Source organism: Polypterus senegalus, chromosome 16 (genome assembly GCF_016835505.1).
Source record: "Polypterus senegalus isolate Bchr_013 chromosome 16, ASM1683550v1, whole genome shotgun sequence".
In the NCBI taxonomy this organism is placed as follows: Eukaryota; Metazoa; Chordata; class Cladistia; order Polypteriformes; family Polypteridae; genus Polypterus; species Polypterus senegalus.
The window spans coordinates 77155644-77172331 of record NC_053169.1 but is presented as its reverse complement, the minus strand read 5'-3'; the positions used below and the strand labels follow the sequence as shown (position 1 = coordinate 77172331).

At 41.2% G+C, this 16688-nt stretch overlaps 1 protein-coding gene across 3 annotated transcripts in view; it reads left to right on the top strand.

Moving 5' to 3' along the window:
• Positions 1-16688, top strand: part of si:ch211-63b16.4 (kinesin heavy chain) — a 164022-nt gene that overhangs the window by 83108 nt on the left and 64226 nt on the right. For all 3 annotated transcript variants that reach the window (XM_039738035.1, XM_039738037.1, XM_039738036.1), the window contains exons 13-14: positions 3063-3142; positions 13605-13761. In XM_039738035.1, coding sequence (XP_039593969.1) covers positions 3063-3142; positions 13605-13761 — 237 coding nt within the window. The remainder of the gene's footprint in view (positions 1-3062; positions 3143-13604; positions 13762-16688) is intronic.

Below are 16688 nucleotides of genomic sequence, written 5' to 3'. Positions count from 1 at the left end.
CTTGCTGGGATGCTCTGAGCCTGACCTCTATCTCCTGCCACCTTTTTTTCAGTCCAGTAGCACCCCTGAGGCACTTGATCATCCAAGAGTTGTCCCGCCCCTGGAATGCCTCTGCCTACGCTACTCCAAGGGGCTTCCCTGACCGCGTGCCTCCTTCAACCCGTGCTGGCATTCAGCCTATGCTCCATTCAGCCCTGCTCCATTCTGATTGCTTCCTCACCTTTCTGACCTACTCAGACCTTTTTATAACCGTGTGAGCACAGCTGAACTGAACTTTCCACAGAGCCCCAGAGAGGGGTGGCTGTGCCAACTATGCTTGTCATTCTCCCATTTAGTTCACTGCCGCCACACGGCTTTCCTCTCCCACACCTTCACTCGTGAGGTCTGAGCGTCACTGTTCTTTTAAAAGCAGCTGCACCTGCTCAGATTCGCCACGGACCACTGTTGTATAGTGAGTAATGAAGTCCATGGCACGTCCACATTTTAAATAAATAAATACAGAGCACTCAGGTTCCAGACAGGTGCCAGTGCATGTGGCAGCATGGTGGGGTATCTCCAGAATGTTGATAGGGAGATGACAAGTGAATGTGTGCAGCGGACAATTTCCTTGTTAGTACTATGGAGTTTGTGACTGCGACACCTTCACCCAGTGGATGTTTAAAGAGCATCCTAAGCTGATGATGGAAAGAAAAGAAGCCACAGGTGTACTTGGACATTGAAGTGAAAGTGTAAGAGAGAAGGCAGGATGAGAAGGGAGCCAGCGCTGATGATGAGGGGAAGTAGATAGCTGGATTTATGAACCTCAGAAGAGGAGCATGTGGCTGACACTCAAAGGGGGAAGAGGGTCACTCCTGCTGTGAATACTCGGGGCAGGAATGAACCATTGTTTAAAGAAGGGTCATGCCAGGAATACCAACGGAACAGCAAACGCAGGAGACAGGAGCAAGGCTTGGTGTGGTGCCCCACAGATGCTGAAGCACTGGTGGTGTGGATTCGAGCCTGTTAAAGTCGGTGGACATCTCCTCTCCCAGGAGAGACCCTTTCAAGGTGAGTTGGTGAGACGCTGATTTTAGTGGGACGCACTGCAGCTTGAGATTGTTTTAATGGATGGAACCTGCCATTTAGTTTTAACCTCAGTTTTATAGATCCTTTTATTTAGGGATTTTTATCCTCCAAACTGAAGACCTGCTTTTACTGAATTATTTATTTATTTATTTAATCATTATGAAGAACTGCTCTGCGCTTTGGACACTTTGAGGTTTTTGACCCTTCGACTGTTTATTTTTGTAATAAAAGCACTGAAGCACCTTTGCACCTTCTATTGAATATTATGTGTCCTCATTGCTCGGTTCATTCAGGTCACGTTATCGACAGTTCCAGATGCAAGTTATGTCAGGGCTAACCATCACAAACCCGGTACACATGTCACCACAATACTGTGGGAGACCAATGTCATTTTGGTTCACTTGTTTTCTTTGCTGGCTTCCCAGTCTTGAAGCACCAGATGACCAACAAGAAAAAAAATGTATAACATCTATATATTTCATATCGGACCTTTGCAATGTAAATAAAGTGTGCTTTTCCCCACTCAGCGAAACCAGGATTTGACGTAGAATAGACAAACCAGGATACACTGCAGAGCATCTGGCATCGACCCTTTAAATCTTCAGCACCCTTTGAGTTTTTCCAATTTTTGTTTGCTCCATACTGTCACACTTGCCCAGGACTGATTTGTGCCTTGTGTCCAATCAGAACCCCCTGGAGCCTTGAATTGAATTGAGTCCATTAACTCTTTGAAGGCTGAATATTTTTTTTTTTTTTTTTTTACAAAACTCGGTTTTCTTAAAAGCACACAAAGCAATGGTTTCACACATAAATCTACTGTTACACAGTGATGTGGCAGCTGTTGGCACTTGTTTGCCACCTCTGGAGGCTGCGCGGGGTTGGTTCAAGGGCCAGCAGAAATGTATGATGAACTGGCAGCCTGGTTGTCTTCATGCAGCAGGTGGGTAGCGTTGGAGGTTGCAGTGTGATGCAATATGGTTTGTACTTCTTTTCAACATAAGTGGCTGACCTCCCAGGCCTACCTCCATTTGCGCATCAGCTACACAAACGTGTTCAGTACCACGATCAGCTGGGAAACAATCGGCTAATGCTGACACTTCACTTTAGTTTTCAATCTCTATCTCCTGATCACTAGCATCAAAATCAGAGGACCGACAGGTCAGGGTCCGATTCAGTCATAATACGAAAAACGACGTCCACAGAGTTTTTTGCTCTGCGCATTCGCTTTGGTCACTCACCATATGTTGATGCTATTTTAGAGACGGTTTGCTCTTCGCTAAGTCATACACATGCAGGAAATCGAGGGCAAATCAACAAAGCTAACTTTCCTTCTAGCAAAGAGAGTCAAATTAAAATGTAACAGCAAGTTTGGTAGCAGTTCACAACTGATTACTGTCCCCTAACCCTGAATTTCGACAAAAGTTGACATCCACCCTGAAAGAGTTAAATGATTGCATGAACCATTCCTTTAGGTCCAGCTTAGCTTCCATTCATCTGTTCGTCATTTGACCTGCCTTTTCCAGTACAGGAAGCTGAAACCTACCCCTTTTCAATTCAAAGGTTTTTAGAATTGGAGTACCAATTGGCAAATTCACTCACACATTGAATTGACGTCAATGTTATTTAAAATCAAATAACTTAGCCCAAAGGCAAACTTGTACTTACACTGAAGACGTTTAGAGACAATCTGACAACATGACTTTGGACTGTAGGAAGAAAACAGTCTGTGAAACAAACTGGCGTGGACATGCAGTGAATATGCAGACCTGAACCACTGTCCAGGCACTGTGGTCTACTTGTTGTGTCACTGGGCCAGCCACCGACAACTCCAGTTTTCAATAGTTCATTAATAAATACCAATGACTTGTAAAATAATAAATTATGAAAATAGAAACGTGTTTTTAATGGAGAAATTTTGATCCGTTATGTAATCTTCTCTATTTTTATTTTTCAGTTTCATCAGAGTCAGACTATTAAAGTCTCTCTTCTCATTTCAGGTCATTTTTGCACTTAGCACACCAGGTTGCCAGCACATACCTTACAGAGAGTCTAAATTGACCAGAGTTTTAAGAGACTGGTAAGATATATTTGCACTTTTTTTGATAAAAATATGGTAATGCCATGTGAGCCTTGGTGAACAACGTCTGATTAAAAGGCAAAGAGCCACAACTAAAGAACAGTGACTCATTTGTCATGGGTGGAGATGTCTGAGCAAGAGGGGTTACAAAAAAGCAGATAAGCCGTTACAGTGGTGTGGAGGAATAATTTCGAATTATAAAAGGTTGGTTGCAGTCACTGCAGGCAAAGCCATTGCAACCAGTAAAGTGTAAGGAGTGGAGTCAATTTGTTTTTCATACAGTGCCAGTTAGTGTTGGATTACTTTGTGCACTTAATAAAAGACATACAGTCGGGTCCATATGTATTTGTGCAGTGATACATTTTTCAGAATTTTGACTCTGTACCCGACCACAATGGATATGGAATCAAGTAATCATTATGTGAATGAGGTGTAGACTTTCAGCTTTAATTTAAGGAGTTTACCAAAAATATTGTATGGACCGTTTAGGAATGACTGCCATTTTACTGCATAGCCCCCCCATTTCTAGGTGGGAGCAGTTCCCTCATTATTTCATTAACTATTAGACAGGTAAAAGGTCTGTGTTACTGATTCCAATTGTGGAATTTGCACTTTGAAGCTTGTCACTGTGGACTCTCAATATGAGGTTTAAAGAGTTGACCATACAAGTAAAAACAGTCAGTCATTAGGCAGAGAAAACAAAACCAACCCTTTAGAGAGATAGCAGAAGGTGGAAGCAGTTCTGCAACCATTTTCTTTGGACAAAGGAAACTGTGGACTTGAACCCGGACACAGGCAGACGGACATCGTTGTGTCTCACCACACACTCTTTATTTACAATATATTTACAGTTTACCGTGCACTCCCCAGTGCCTCTTGCACCGATTTCCCCCAATGTCCAGGCCTCACAGTCCTTATGCCTTCCTGGCCGCCTCCCGTCCTCTCTCCAGCTCTTTCCTCTTCCACCCGACATCCACCAATGAGTGGAGGGAGGCGGCCCCTTAAATAGGAACCCAGATGGGCTCCAGCTGCTTCCCGGCACTCCTCCGCAGACACGCCCCAGTGTGGCGGAAGTGCCGGCTGCACACCCGGAAGCCGTCCGAGTGTCCCCCGTCGTTATCCCCCCAGGGATATCCAGGCACCGGGGCGCGGCCACGGGTCCCTACAGGGCTGAGCTTCCAAGCCCTTCACCCGAGGCCCTCAACATAACCGGGGCGGACGCTCCCTCGCAGTCTGGAGGAGGCACAAGCCCTCCTCCGGTCCTCCTGGGCGTCCGGCCGGGAACCACAAAACGTAAGATCAATATATACCAGAATGTTATATGGAGAAGAGAAGACATTGTTCATGACCCAATGAATACCACATCATCTGTGAAACATGGTGGAGGCATGGTGGCATGATCATGCATGTCTGCCAATGGAAGTCATTCACTAGTATTTATTGATGATATGACTGCTGGCAGAAGTAGCAGGATGAATTCTGAAGTGTACAGGGCGACACTATCCTCTCAGACTCAGCCAAATTCTTCAAAACAGATAGGACAATGCTTCACCGTACAGATGGACAATGAGCCAAAACATACTGTGAAAGCAAACCAAGGGCTTTTCAAGGAAAAGTAGTGAAAATGTTCTAAAATGTCCAAGTCAATCAACTGACCTCAACCCAATTGGACTTGCTGAAGACAAACGTGAAGGCTAGAAAGCCCAACGAACAAGCAGAAACTGAAGACGAACGCATTAAAGGTCTGGCAAAGTATTACTAGGGTGGAAACCAGGTGGCCATGGGTTCAGACTTCAGGCAGTCATTGACTGTAAAAGAATTTCAAGCAAACATTGAAAATGATCATTATATTCTTGATTATGTTAGTTTGTCCAAATACTTTTGAGCCCCTGAAAATATGGGAGACAAGGTATAAAAATGTCTTTCTTTTCTAAACAGCTCATACGATATTTTTGTTAAACCCTTGAATTAAAGCTGAACGTCTAGACTTTAATCACATAATGATCGCTTTGTTTCAAATCCATTGTAGTTTAAGCACTCTTCCATGCCCTGCTTTGCCCAGTTCTCCAGTATTCATTTGTGAGGCACCCTCAATGACCCAACAGCCACCTGAATTCATTTTTTCCTCTCTGCAGGTGTAGTTAAAGAGGAGCCTGGCTTTTAATCTTGGATCAGTTATCAAGTCTCTCCCGTTCTTTTTTTTTTTTTTACCAGCATCTGTTTCTACAAACACTTTGACCCTTGCTATTCTCCTGGATCACATTTCATAATGTTTTTCTTTTGATAGTATTTTACTTGCTAAGATTTTGACCTTAATGTCACGGTCGTTGACTGTATCATTGCCTGTTCCCTTAGTTTTTGTTATTCTTTTTCTTTCCCTCTCTGGATGTCACTTTCATGAATCTGAAATGTGGCTGGCCGCTTATGCCTTTCTAATTAGCAAATAACAGCATTTATTTATATAGTCTGTTTTACATAAGCAGTTGTAGCTCAGAGTGCTTTACGGTTCATAAAGGAAAAATTACAATATCAAAAAATAAAAAATAATTGTCAGTTCCTCTATGCTTATGAATAGTCTCCATGTTGAAGAGGGTTCACTGGTGGCTTCCAAAGAAGGAAATGATTACAGCCAAGACTGAACTTCCAGTGACATGACAAAGAGGCAAAATGTTGTGTGTGTGCAGTAATGGACGTCAATGTCATAAATCCAGAAAACACAGCTGTTTATGCTCTCCTATCTACTCTGTCACATGAAACAGATAGGGTTCAAGCTGATAGCCACTCTTAGGTATGTAAAAGGAATACCTATAGAGGCCATTTTTTGGTATGTATACAGTACATATGCTTAGTAACTATCTTGTAATCTTGTTATATGTCCATCAATTGTGTTGATCTCCAGTCAGAAGACTGAGCCATTCAATCAACTTGTATATTTGATTTGTTTAGTGTATACTGCTGTAATGAATTGTGTGCTCTGCAGCTATGGACTGTGTGTGAGCTGCTCTGTACATACATTGCCACAATGTACCATACCAAGGTTTATGGGCCACTGGCAGAATTCCTGAAGCTAAATCTGGGACAACACCTAGGATTACATCCATAATTAAGGAAGGCCCTTTAAAGTTCTGAGGTCCTCTCACCATAGGTTGCACTGTTAGCATGGACCTCAATGCATAGTTAAAGGATCAGGTGCCAACATAGAAGCCCAATGTTGACACCCAAGGGTGTGGGGAAACTCTCACAGTTCTCTACCCATTACTCATGACCCCTCTGTTATATAATTCCTCATAGAATTACAGTGCACTCTTTGAACACAAAAAGGTATCCATGTACCCCTCTTTGGAAGGGCACTCCAGTTACCAGTTTGGGCTTCTGTTTTATACTACCTGGCAGTACTTCCTTTTGTCATATCTCAGCTCAATGGCCTTTCTGTTCTTGACACATCCTTATCAGCTTGCAAACCTATAACAACAATTAAACCACCTACTTTTGGGATGTTAGAGGAAAACCCACTTGGGCAGAGAACAAATGTGCTTAATCCATACAAACAGAACTGCTAGAGTTGTAAAGCTGTATTGCTAACACTCATCTACTGTACTTACAAAATCAAATCAAGTATACAAAGAACCACCCGCAGCCCTGAATTGGCCAAAGAGGGTCCAAAATGAACAGATGAAAGAACTTGTGCTTTAAGAAATGGTATAACAACAGCTATTCTGTTCCATATTCTGTTGACAAACTTAAGTGAATAAAGCATACAAATCACTTTCAGTGATAAGGCCACATCTATGGTGGCACAATGTTGCAGGAAGCCTGCATTTCTAGAAAAAAAAAATTAAAGCGCACCCACAAAAAAACAAACATTGACATCATAAGGCGCCTGAAAGACATAGGCGTCACCTCAGATGGTAACTTCTTTTTTCTATTCAGATAAAAATACCATTCTGCTAATTTTGCTAAGATGGCCCCTTTCTTCACCACTGGTGCCCGTGCCTGTCACTATAATAACACGGATCAAACAACGTACATCATGAAGCCACCTCCATTACAGATTTTCTGCAGAATCCAATCACACTCTGCATCCTTAATCTTCCCCAAGTTAGTAACATGTCCTCTCTACCTCTCTGTGTCTCTTGTGTCTTTCCAACTAATGTTTTGACCATCTGAGGCAGGTCACCTGATATTGTTAATCAGTAAATTACTCAACATTTTCCTTACCCAAGTATCTAGAACATGTGGTCTCCAATCCAATGACAACATTACTTTGACCTTTCGTGTTCTTCTACCACAAGGGTGTCCAACTCCAACCCTGGAGGGCTGCCGTGGCTGCAGGTTTTACTTCCTTCCAGTTTCTTAATTAGTAACCCATTTCTGCTGTTAATTGCCTTCTTTGCACTTCATTTTAATTGACTTTGTTTTTAAGACTCAATCTCCTGAATTGCTTCTTTTCTCCTTAAATGGCAGCCAAACAAAAATGATTTGTGAAGTCAGGGGCCTCAAACTCCAACCAATTTCGTAATTAGATGATGATTCTTGTTGTTGATTTAACTTATTATTGAATTCCATGGCGTGTTTGGTGCTCTCATTCGACCACAGCAGGAAGCATCATCTAACTGTTTTGTGGACCTGAGCAGATCGACACTACTGAGACCTTCCCCTTTCATTATTTTCAGATATTGTATGATGGACACAGGTTAGCTGGTCATGTGCTGGCTTGTTTTGTATATCATTATTTTTTGGCTTGTAATTAATGAATAAAAGAAATAGTCAAGGGGTTTGAGTCTTAAATAGCAAGTCAATTAAAATGAAGGTTGTGGAATAAAATTATGAATGCAGACACCCTCCACTGGAATGTCCCGATTTAAGCAATAAAACAAAGGCAGGAGAAAGCATCAATCATTATTCTTTATCTAAAGCTCGGAAGAGGCAAAAAGCCTCCGATATCAATCAATGCAGATGCTTGTAGAGAGAGTTTACAGCTTTACGTTTCTAGGAGTCACCATCTCGGAGGACCTGTCCTGGGCTGACAACAACTTGGCTATAATTGGCAAAGCACAACAACACCTCTATTTTCTCAGGAAGCTAAGGAGAGCTGACCTCCCCCAGAAGCTGCTGGTTAATTTCTATAGATGCACTATAGAGAGCATCTTAAGTAACTGCATGATGGCCTGCAGGTACAACAGCTGCACCAAGGCTGCTGAAGACGCCCTGCAGCGGGTCGTAAAAACAGCAGAGGCCATTATTGGGACTGAACTGCCATCACTCGAACCCTCGCTGTGTGAGAAGGGCCAAACACATTCTCAAGGACAAAACTCATCCTGGAAATTCTTTGTTTGAGCTCCTCCCGTCAGGCAGACACTTTAGGTCAATCTGTGTACACACAAACAGACTAAAAAATAGCTTTTTCCCATCTGTCACAAACTTCCTGAACTCTGAATCTCCTCAGTCTGAGATTATTTCTAATTGAACATGTGCAATAAGCTATTTTGGTAATTTGCAATATACTAATGTAATACAATATACTGTAGAATACGTAATGTACTATTCATTAACAGGTGCAATAACAATTTATGCTGCTGTACTTTAAGCAATAATAATTTGCTCTGGTTACTTGATCACTTAACATTGTATACGACATATTTGGAATTATTTGACTTTTCTTTAAATGCTCCTTGGGGCTGTCACAAAAAGTAATTTCGTTGTGTTACACAATGACAATAAAGTGCTTGAACTTGAACTGAAGCATCATATTAATGTTTTTATCAAGATAAAAGTGTCCTCTGTGCTATATTTATACAATCCATTGATTAGGTCACTATTCTTTCAAAGGAATTCATTACAAATTCAGAAAACTTTTAACATGATTGATTACACCTAGTTGCTAGCAGGATATGGCAGATGTTGATACCTTAGATGACCATAATTTGATTGATAGTTCTGTTTGCTTAGGATATAAATGACATTTTAAATGTACAGTGATCCCTCTCTATATCGCGCTTCGACTTTCGCGGCTTTTAAATGTAAGCATATCTAAATATATATCATGGATTTTAAATGTAAGCATATCTAAATATATATCACGGATTTTAAATGTAAGCATATCTAAATATATATCACAGATTTTTCGCTGGTTCGCGGATTTCTGCGGACAATGGGTCTTTTAATTTATGGTACATGCTTCCTCAGTTTGTTTGCCCAGTTGATTTCATATAAGGGACGCTATTGGTGGATGGCTGAGAAGCTACCCAATCAGAGCACGTATTAAATAAAAATCCTCAATGATATAAGATATGCTTCCCTCGCAGTGCTTCGCACACTTCAAAGCTCTAACAGCCCGTATTGATTTTTGATTGTTTGCTTTTCTCTCTCTCTCTCTCTGACATTCTCTGCTCCTGACACGCACTTCTTTGAAGAGGAAGATATGTTTGCATTCTTTTAATTGTGAGAAAGAACTGCCATCTCTGTCTTGTCATGGAGCACAGTTTAAACTTTTGACTAAAGGGTGTTATTTCATGTCTAGAGGGCTCTAATAATGTTAAAAAAACGTATTTAGAAGGTCGTAAACAGGTTTGCTATGCTCTAACTGCAAAAATATTAGATTTATAAATAAAGAATCCTACTTCACGGAAATTCATTTATCGCGGTAGAGTCTGGAACGGATTAACTGCGATAAACGAGGGTTTACTGTATTATTATTCTTATTTTGGGAGATGTGTGAATTTCACCACGTACACCCTGTTTCTCATGGTTTAAAAGTAAAGAACAATGGCCTATATACATTATGATTGAGCTCGGTACAAAAACAGGAAACTTAGTATTATAGAAGCCCAACAAAGCTCGCCAGTCCTATCCACTTGTTTCCTTCAAAAAAACATCAAGTCGAGCTTTGAAAGCCCCTAACTTCTTACTGTCTACCACACTACTTGGTAGCTTATTCCAAGTGTCTATCGTTCTTTGTGTAAAGAAAAACTTCCTAATGTTTGTGCGAAATTTACCCTTAACAAGTTTCCAACTGTTTCCCCGTGTTCTTGATGAACTCATTTTAAAATAAGTCTCGATCCACTGTACTAATTCCCTTCATAATTTTAAACACTTCAATCATCCATCCATCCATCCATTTTCTAACCCGCTGAATCCGAATAGGGTCACGGGGGTCTGCTGGAGCCAATCCCAGCCAACACAGGGCACAAGGCAGGAACCAATCCTGGGCAGGGTGCCACTTCAATCATGTCACCTCTTAATATTCTTTTGCTTAAACTTTAAAGGCTCAGCTCTTTTAATCTTTCCTCATAATTCAACCCCTGTAGTCCTAGAATCAGCCTAGTCGCTCTTCTCTTGACATTTTCTAGCGCTGCTATGTCCTCTTTGTAGCCTGGAGACCAAAACTGCACCCAGTACTCCAGATGAGGCCTCAGCAGTGCATTATAAAGGTTGAGCAGAACCTCCTTGGACTTGTACTCCACACATCGTGCTATATATCCTGACATTCTGTTAGCCTTCTTAATGGCTTCTGAACACTGTTGGGAAGTTGATAGCTTAGAGTCCACTATGACTCCTAAATCTTTCTCATAAGGTGTACTCTCGATTTTCCGACCGCCCATTGTGTATTCAAACCTAATATTTTTACTTCCTATGTGTAATACTTTACATTTACTGACATTAAATTTCATCTGCCACAAATCTGCCCAAGCCTGTATGCTATCCAAGTCCTCCTGTGATGATATAACAGATTCCAAATTATCTGCTAATCCACCAATCTTGGTATCATCTGCAAACTTAACCAGCTTGTTACTTATACGAGGGATATCCAGAAAAAAAGGTTACAACAGCTGTTAAAAATCGAAAAATGAATATATTTCAACCAAATTTACAGGGTATGTTCCAAAATATGTGTTTATTTCTCAAAATAATCGCCATCAACTTCGATGTACTTCTTCAGCCTGGGCACCAGCTTTTTTATACCCTCGTCGAATACGCTCCGCTCCACCTCCGAAAGCCACTTCTCCACTGTCTCCTTCACCTCCTCATCGTTGGAAAAACGTTTTCCACCCAAGAATTCTTTCAGTTTGGTGAAAAGGTGAAAATCTGAGGGCGCAAGGTCCGGGGAATAGGGTGGGTGGGTAACAATATCCCATCCAAAGGACACAAGCAGATTCTGAGTCACATGAGCGGTATGGGGACTGGCGTTGTCGTGAAGGAGGGACACACCACGAGTCAGCATTCCCCTCCTTTTGTCTTTAATCTTTTTTTTCAATTTTTTTAGGGTCTCACAATATGTTTCAGCATTGATGGTGGTCCCTTTGGCCATGAAATCCACCAACAAAACCCCTTTTCTGTCCCAAAAGACAAATGCCATAATCTTCTGCTCTGAAAACTGAACTTTGAATTTTTTGGCTGATGGGGAATGGGTATGGTGCCATTGTTGGGACTGCCTTTTGGACTCAGGAGTATAGTGACATACCCAAGTTTCGTCTCCAGTCACAATAGAGTCAAGAAACACCTCGCACACGATTTCATAACGCTGAAGAAATTCACGTGCAGCCAAAACGCAATTTTGGCGATGTTCTGGAGTCAACATTTTTGGCACTTATCTTGTACTCAGCTTCCTGTAATCAAGTTTTTCTAAGACAATTTCACCCATGAGACTTTGTGAGATGTGTGGGAACATTTCATGAAGGGTGTCAATCGTCACACGACGATCACTGCGAATTTTTTCATCAACTTGCTGCAGAAGCTCTTCTGAAACGAAAAAAAAGGCCTCCCACTCCTTTCTTCGTCATGAGTGTCAGTGCGACCTTCTTTGAACGACCTAACCCACTTGTAAACATGCTGACGTGACATTACCTCAGGTCCATAAGTTTCCACAAGCTGACGATGGATCTCGGCCGCGGATTCGCGACGCAAAGTGAGGAACTTGATGACCGAACGAATCTCGCATCGGCGGTAGGTGGAGCAAACGGCCTCAGCAGAGGTTGACGAACTCGCTTGCTGTGATGACATTTCACAACTGACTGACGCGGTCCCGGGCTTATTTTGACCGTTAGGACCCCCCTACACGCAGGTATGCCAACCTTCGAAAAAAAAAATTCCCTGCACCCTCCAGGGCACTTGTAACCTTTTTTTCTGGATATCCCTCGTATTCCTATCTAAATCATTTATATGTATTAAAAATAGCAGCAGCCCTAGCACTGACCCCTGTGGAACACCACTCTTAATATCGGCCAGTTCTGATGAGGTTCCTCGCACCATCACCCTCTGCTTCCTGTGTCTCAGCCAATTCTGCACCCATCTAAAAACATCACCCTGAACTCCCACTTCTTTTAATTTGATGCCCAACCTCTCATGTGGCACCTTATCAAATGCTTTCTGAAAGTGCAGATAAATAATATCATAAGCTCCACTTTGATCGTATCCTTTTGTTGCAACCTCATAGAATTCCAGCATGTTAGTAAAACACGACCTCCCTCTTCTGAACCCATGCTGACTGTTCAGAATAACTCCTGTCCTTGCCATGTGTTGCTCAATCTTATCCTTAATAATTCTTTCCATTGATTTTCCTGTGATGCTTGTTAAGCTTACTGGCCTATAGTTGCTTGGATCTTCCCTGTCACCCTTTTTATATAATGGGATGATATTTGCCATTTTCCAGTCCTTCGGAATCTCTCCAGTGCACAGTCACTTCCTAAAAATATGTGTCAAGGGTTTATATATGTACTCACTAGCCTCCTTAAGAACACGAGGATAAATATTATCTGGTCCTGGTGATTTGTTTGATTTCATCTTATTTAATCTGAGCAGCACTTCTCCCTCTCTTAAGGGGTTATATAGAATAACAAGAAATACATTTATCATAGTGAATAATAAAATAACAGCATCAGCTTTTAAGCATAAGCTTGGAAGGATATGAGACTCAGACACATTCCAGGCACACATTGGACCAGGGTTCAAATTCAGCTCTTGCAAGGTAAAAGTATTGGCAGCAAAAACAGGTTACTAATTAAGTAATAATTGGTTCAAATTAAAACCTGCAGCCACTGCAGCCCTCCTGGAACCGAGCTGGACACCCCTGTTAGCATATTAACTTCTCATAATAAACACCATGCTCAAATAATCTGAACAATTCATAACAGGTTCAGAATCCATTAACAACTCCCTAGTGAGATTCAAATATCTCCATGATCCATCATGTCAATTCTCTTGGTCAGCACCAGATCCAAATGGAGAGGAGTTCAGTGTTGAGGTCTGATGCTTCCTATGAAGCCTGTGCTAGATAAAGAAGGTCCAGGAAAGGAGTGGATAGGAGAAAAATTGTGTTTATGTGCATGTGCAGTGCATGTGTGTTAACCTGTGTGTGTTCATTCTTTGTCATTTTTATTTATAAGGATCATTATTAACATTTTGCAGCTTCTCATTGTGAAGTCACTGCTGAAAAACTTCTAAATAAAGCTTTATTGTTTTGTAGCCTTGGAGGAAATTATTTGACTTCCCTAATTGTGACCATCTCTTCAGACATCTCCAGTGTACACGAGACCCTAAGTATGCTTCAGTTTGCGTCCCGAGCCATGTCTGTGCCAAATCGCTCTGTCAAGACTGCCTACACGCAAACCTGTGTCCTGCAGGTACAGTGGACATTTTGGAATGTAATTGGCTAGTTCATCTCCACTTATGTACACTTAAATTTGGTTCTTGTAACTTCATTCTTTAGTGAAAGATCTTGAGTTTTGCGTTTTTATTTTGAAATGTATTTTTGTCTACTTTATGAAGCACCTCGGCATTGTTTAGTCTATAAGAGGTGCTATTTAAAATTAAGATTGATGATTGATATAAACCACATCAAAACACAGAACAAACATTTAGAAAAGTGTGTATTTTGTTATGTTATAAGGGCATGGTAGAAATTCATTTGATTACATTTTTAGATATGCCTGTGTATTAACAATCTAATTCTTTAAAGCAGTAAATAACTCATATAAGGTGTAAAAAGTCTCAAGATTAAGTAATTCCATGCAGTTATTTTGTATCAAAAGGCTGGAACAGTATTCATTATACATACTGTATGGGTAATTGTTGTTTTAAATCATTTTTTTATTTGAGTTTCAAGAGTGAGTGAAATGGTGGTGCAAGGGACCAGGCTTTTTCTGTCCAGTCACCATCTATGTGGAAAATTAGATTAACTTTATTGATCCCAAGGTAAAATTTAGGTGCATTCAGCAGCAGAAACAAAGATACAGACTCACAGGGCAAATAATACAATTAAATCAGTAGTCTGAAAAATAAATAATTCATATATAGCTTTGCCCTTTTTTGTTTACAAGCAGAAGGCTGATGAAACCTTTTTCCTTACGGGGCGAACACTTATGGTGCTTTTAGATACAGTTTTTGTGAATTTGTGCTAAGGAACTCCCTAGTTCATGACTAAGGCTATGTCACATTCCATGTCTTTTTTTTGTGGTTTTCATTTACATAATCTTGGTGAGCTAGAGGCAGTCGGCAGTGTGCTCCCGTGGAGCCAGGCATGTATTGTGATATGCCCAGCCAGTCATTCCAACTAGTCTTTGATTTGCTCCAATAAAATCAAACCGATTTAATTTTGTCCTTAGTTTTAGGGGCAGGTTCTGTGTACATGAGAGTTGGCAACCAATGAATACTCATCTCGAAGTGCAACAAATATAACACAGCAACAAGGAATAAGGAATGTGGGTGTTTTGAACCTCACAAACGAAAAAGAAAAAAAGCTTGTCTGTCTGATGTTTAGTGTTTTACGTACCATGACAGGACGGAAAAGAAAAAAAAGGATCAAGACTACTGCTGAGCTCACCATACCTTTAACACTTTGTACAGCGCTGGCTCCATCAAGCAACTAGTTAGTTCAAGATTGCTAAATCTGATCCGGCCAATGCTTTTCAGTTGTTTACATTGACATATTGTAGTGATACAATCGGTAACTGTGGTTGCAAAATTTGGCAAACCCCCAAGGCATTCTTGGTATATCGGCCGGTGTAATGCATAAAAAGCTGCAAAAAAAGAGGGTGCAAGACAGAAATACAGTGACACTTAGTTCAGAGTTTTTATGTCTGACAAAATAATAGTTTCATGTCATTGTTTTTGCCAATGCAGCTATCAGACAAAGGAGTGTTATTAAAAAAATCCAGGCATTAACACAACACTTGAAAGTTGCACAGCTCATGTTCTGAGATAAAAACCATTGTGTTACTCAGTTTAACAGTGAGATGTCATCTAACATCAAGGAGCATGGAATAGAAAGTCCAAGGTTCACCATAGTCTCCTAAAATGCATTCTTGATTTCACAGTTACTTTGCCAATCCACTACTCCTGTCCACTGGAAGTGACACTAGAGATATTGCAAGCTTTGGATTCAATGATGAAAGGATTCAAAAAACTATTTACACTGTCCAGGATGCATCTCTGATATTGCAGATGACCCAGAAGAAAACTGGTGGCCAGTTGGCCTATTGTGATCTGAACTGTGACTTTTTCTTTGATTTAAGCTATGATCCTATCTGTAATAATGAACTGTGTAAGCCCTTCAGATTTTATTTTCCTCACATTTGTTTAGACAGACATATAGATAGATAGATAGATAGATAGAACTTTAGCTTTAAACAATGACTCGGGTGCCGTCGCGAGTGGCAGCCTTTCCAGCAGCTCCGTGTATGACTTTATATTTCTACCTTTTTCTCTATTTTTCTCTATTTCACTGATTACTCCTACCACTTTCTTTTATGTGTACTCGTTCCCTGGACACATTTTACTACTTTTTACTACTTGGACATGGATTTTTACACGCCAAGACTCATCTATTCAGGTAGCCAACTTCAAGCTGAGAACAAAGGCCTGCGCCGGTGTGGTTCCCTATTTACCCGATGAGGTAAGAAGGTCATATCGTGGCAGCAGAGCCGGCACTAAGCTAAAAGCTAAAAGGCTAGCAAGAAAGTGGTGATACAAGCCTTCGGTGCCTTCTGTGATCCTGGGAAATGTGAACTCACTACCAAATAAGATTGACGAACTGGCTGCACTGGTGAAAAATGTCAGGACCTACAGAGAATGCAGTCTGTTGTGGTTTTGTGAAACGTGGCTAACAACTACCATCCCAGATGCTAATGTGGAGCTACCCGGGTTTAAAACAGTTAGAGCGGACAGAGACGCAAATACCTGCGGGAAGCGGAAAGGAGGAGAACTCGCTCTCTATGTGAATACAAGTTGGTGCAACTCTGGACATATCAACATCAAAATCTCCACTTGCTGCAGGGACAGCGAACTGTTGGTCGTATGTCTGCGTCCCTATTACTTGCCCAGAGAGTTTGGACACATCATTGTTGTTATTGTTTACATCCCTCCTCGGGCGGACGTGGAGATAGCGGGTGACCTCATCCACTCTGCTGTTGCTAAACTACAAGCGCAGCACCTCAAGGCACTTGTGCTAATCGCTGGAGACTTTAACCATGTGACGCTGGACAAAACATTACCTACCTTCTCCCAGTATGTGGATTGTAACACCTGGGGAAATAGGACTATTGACCTACTT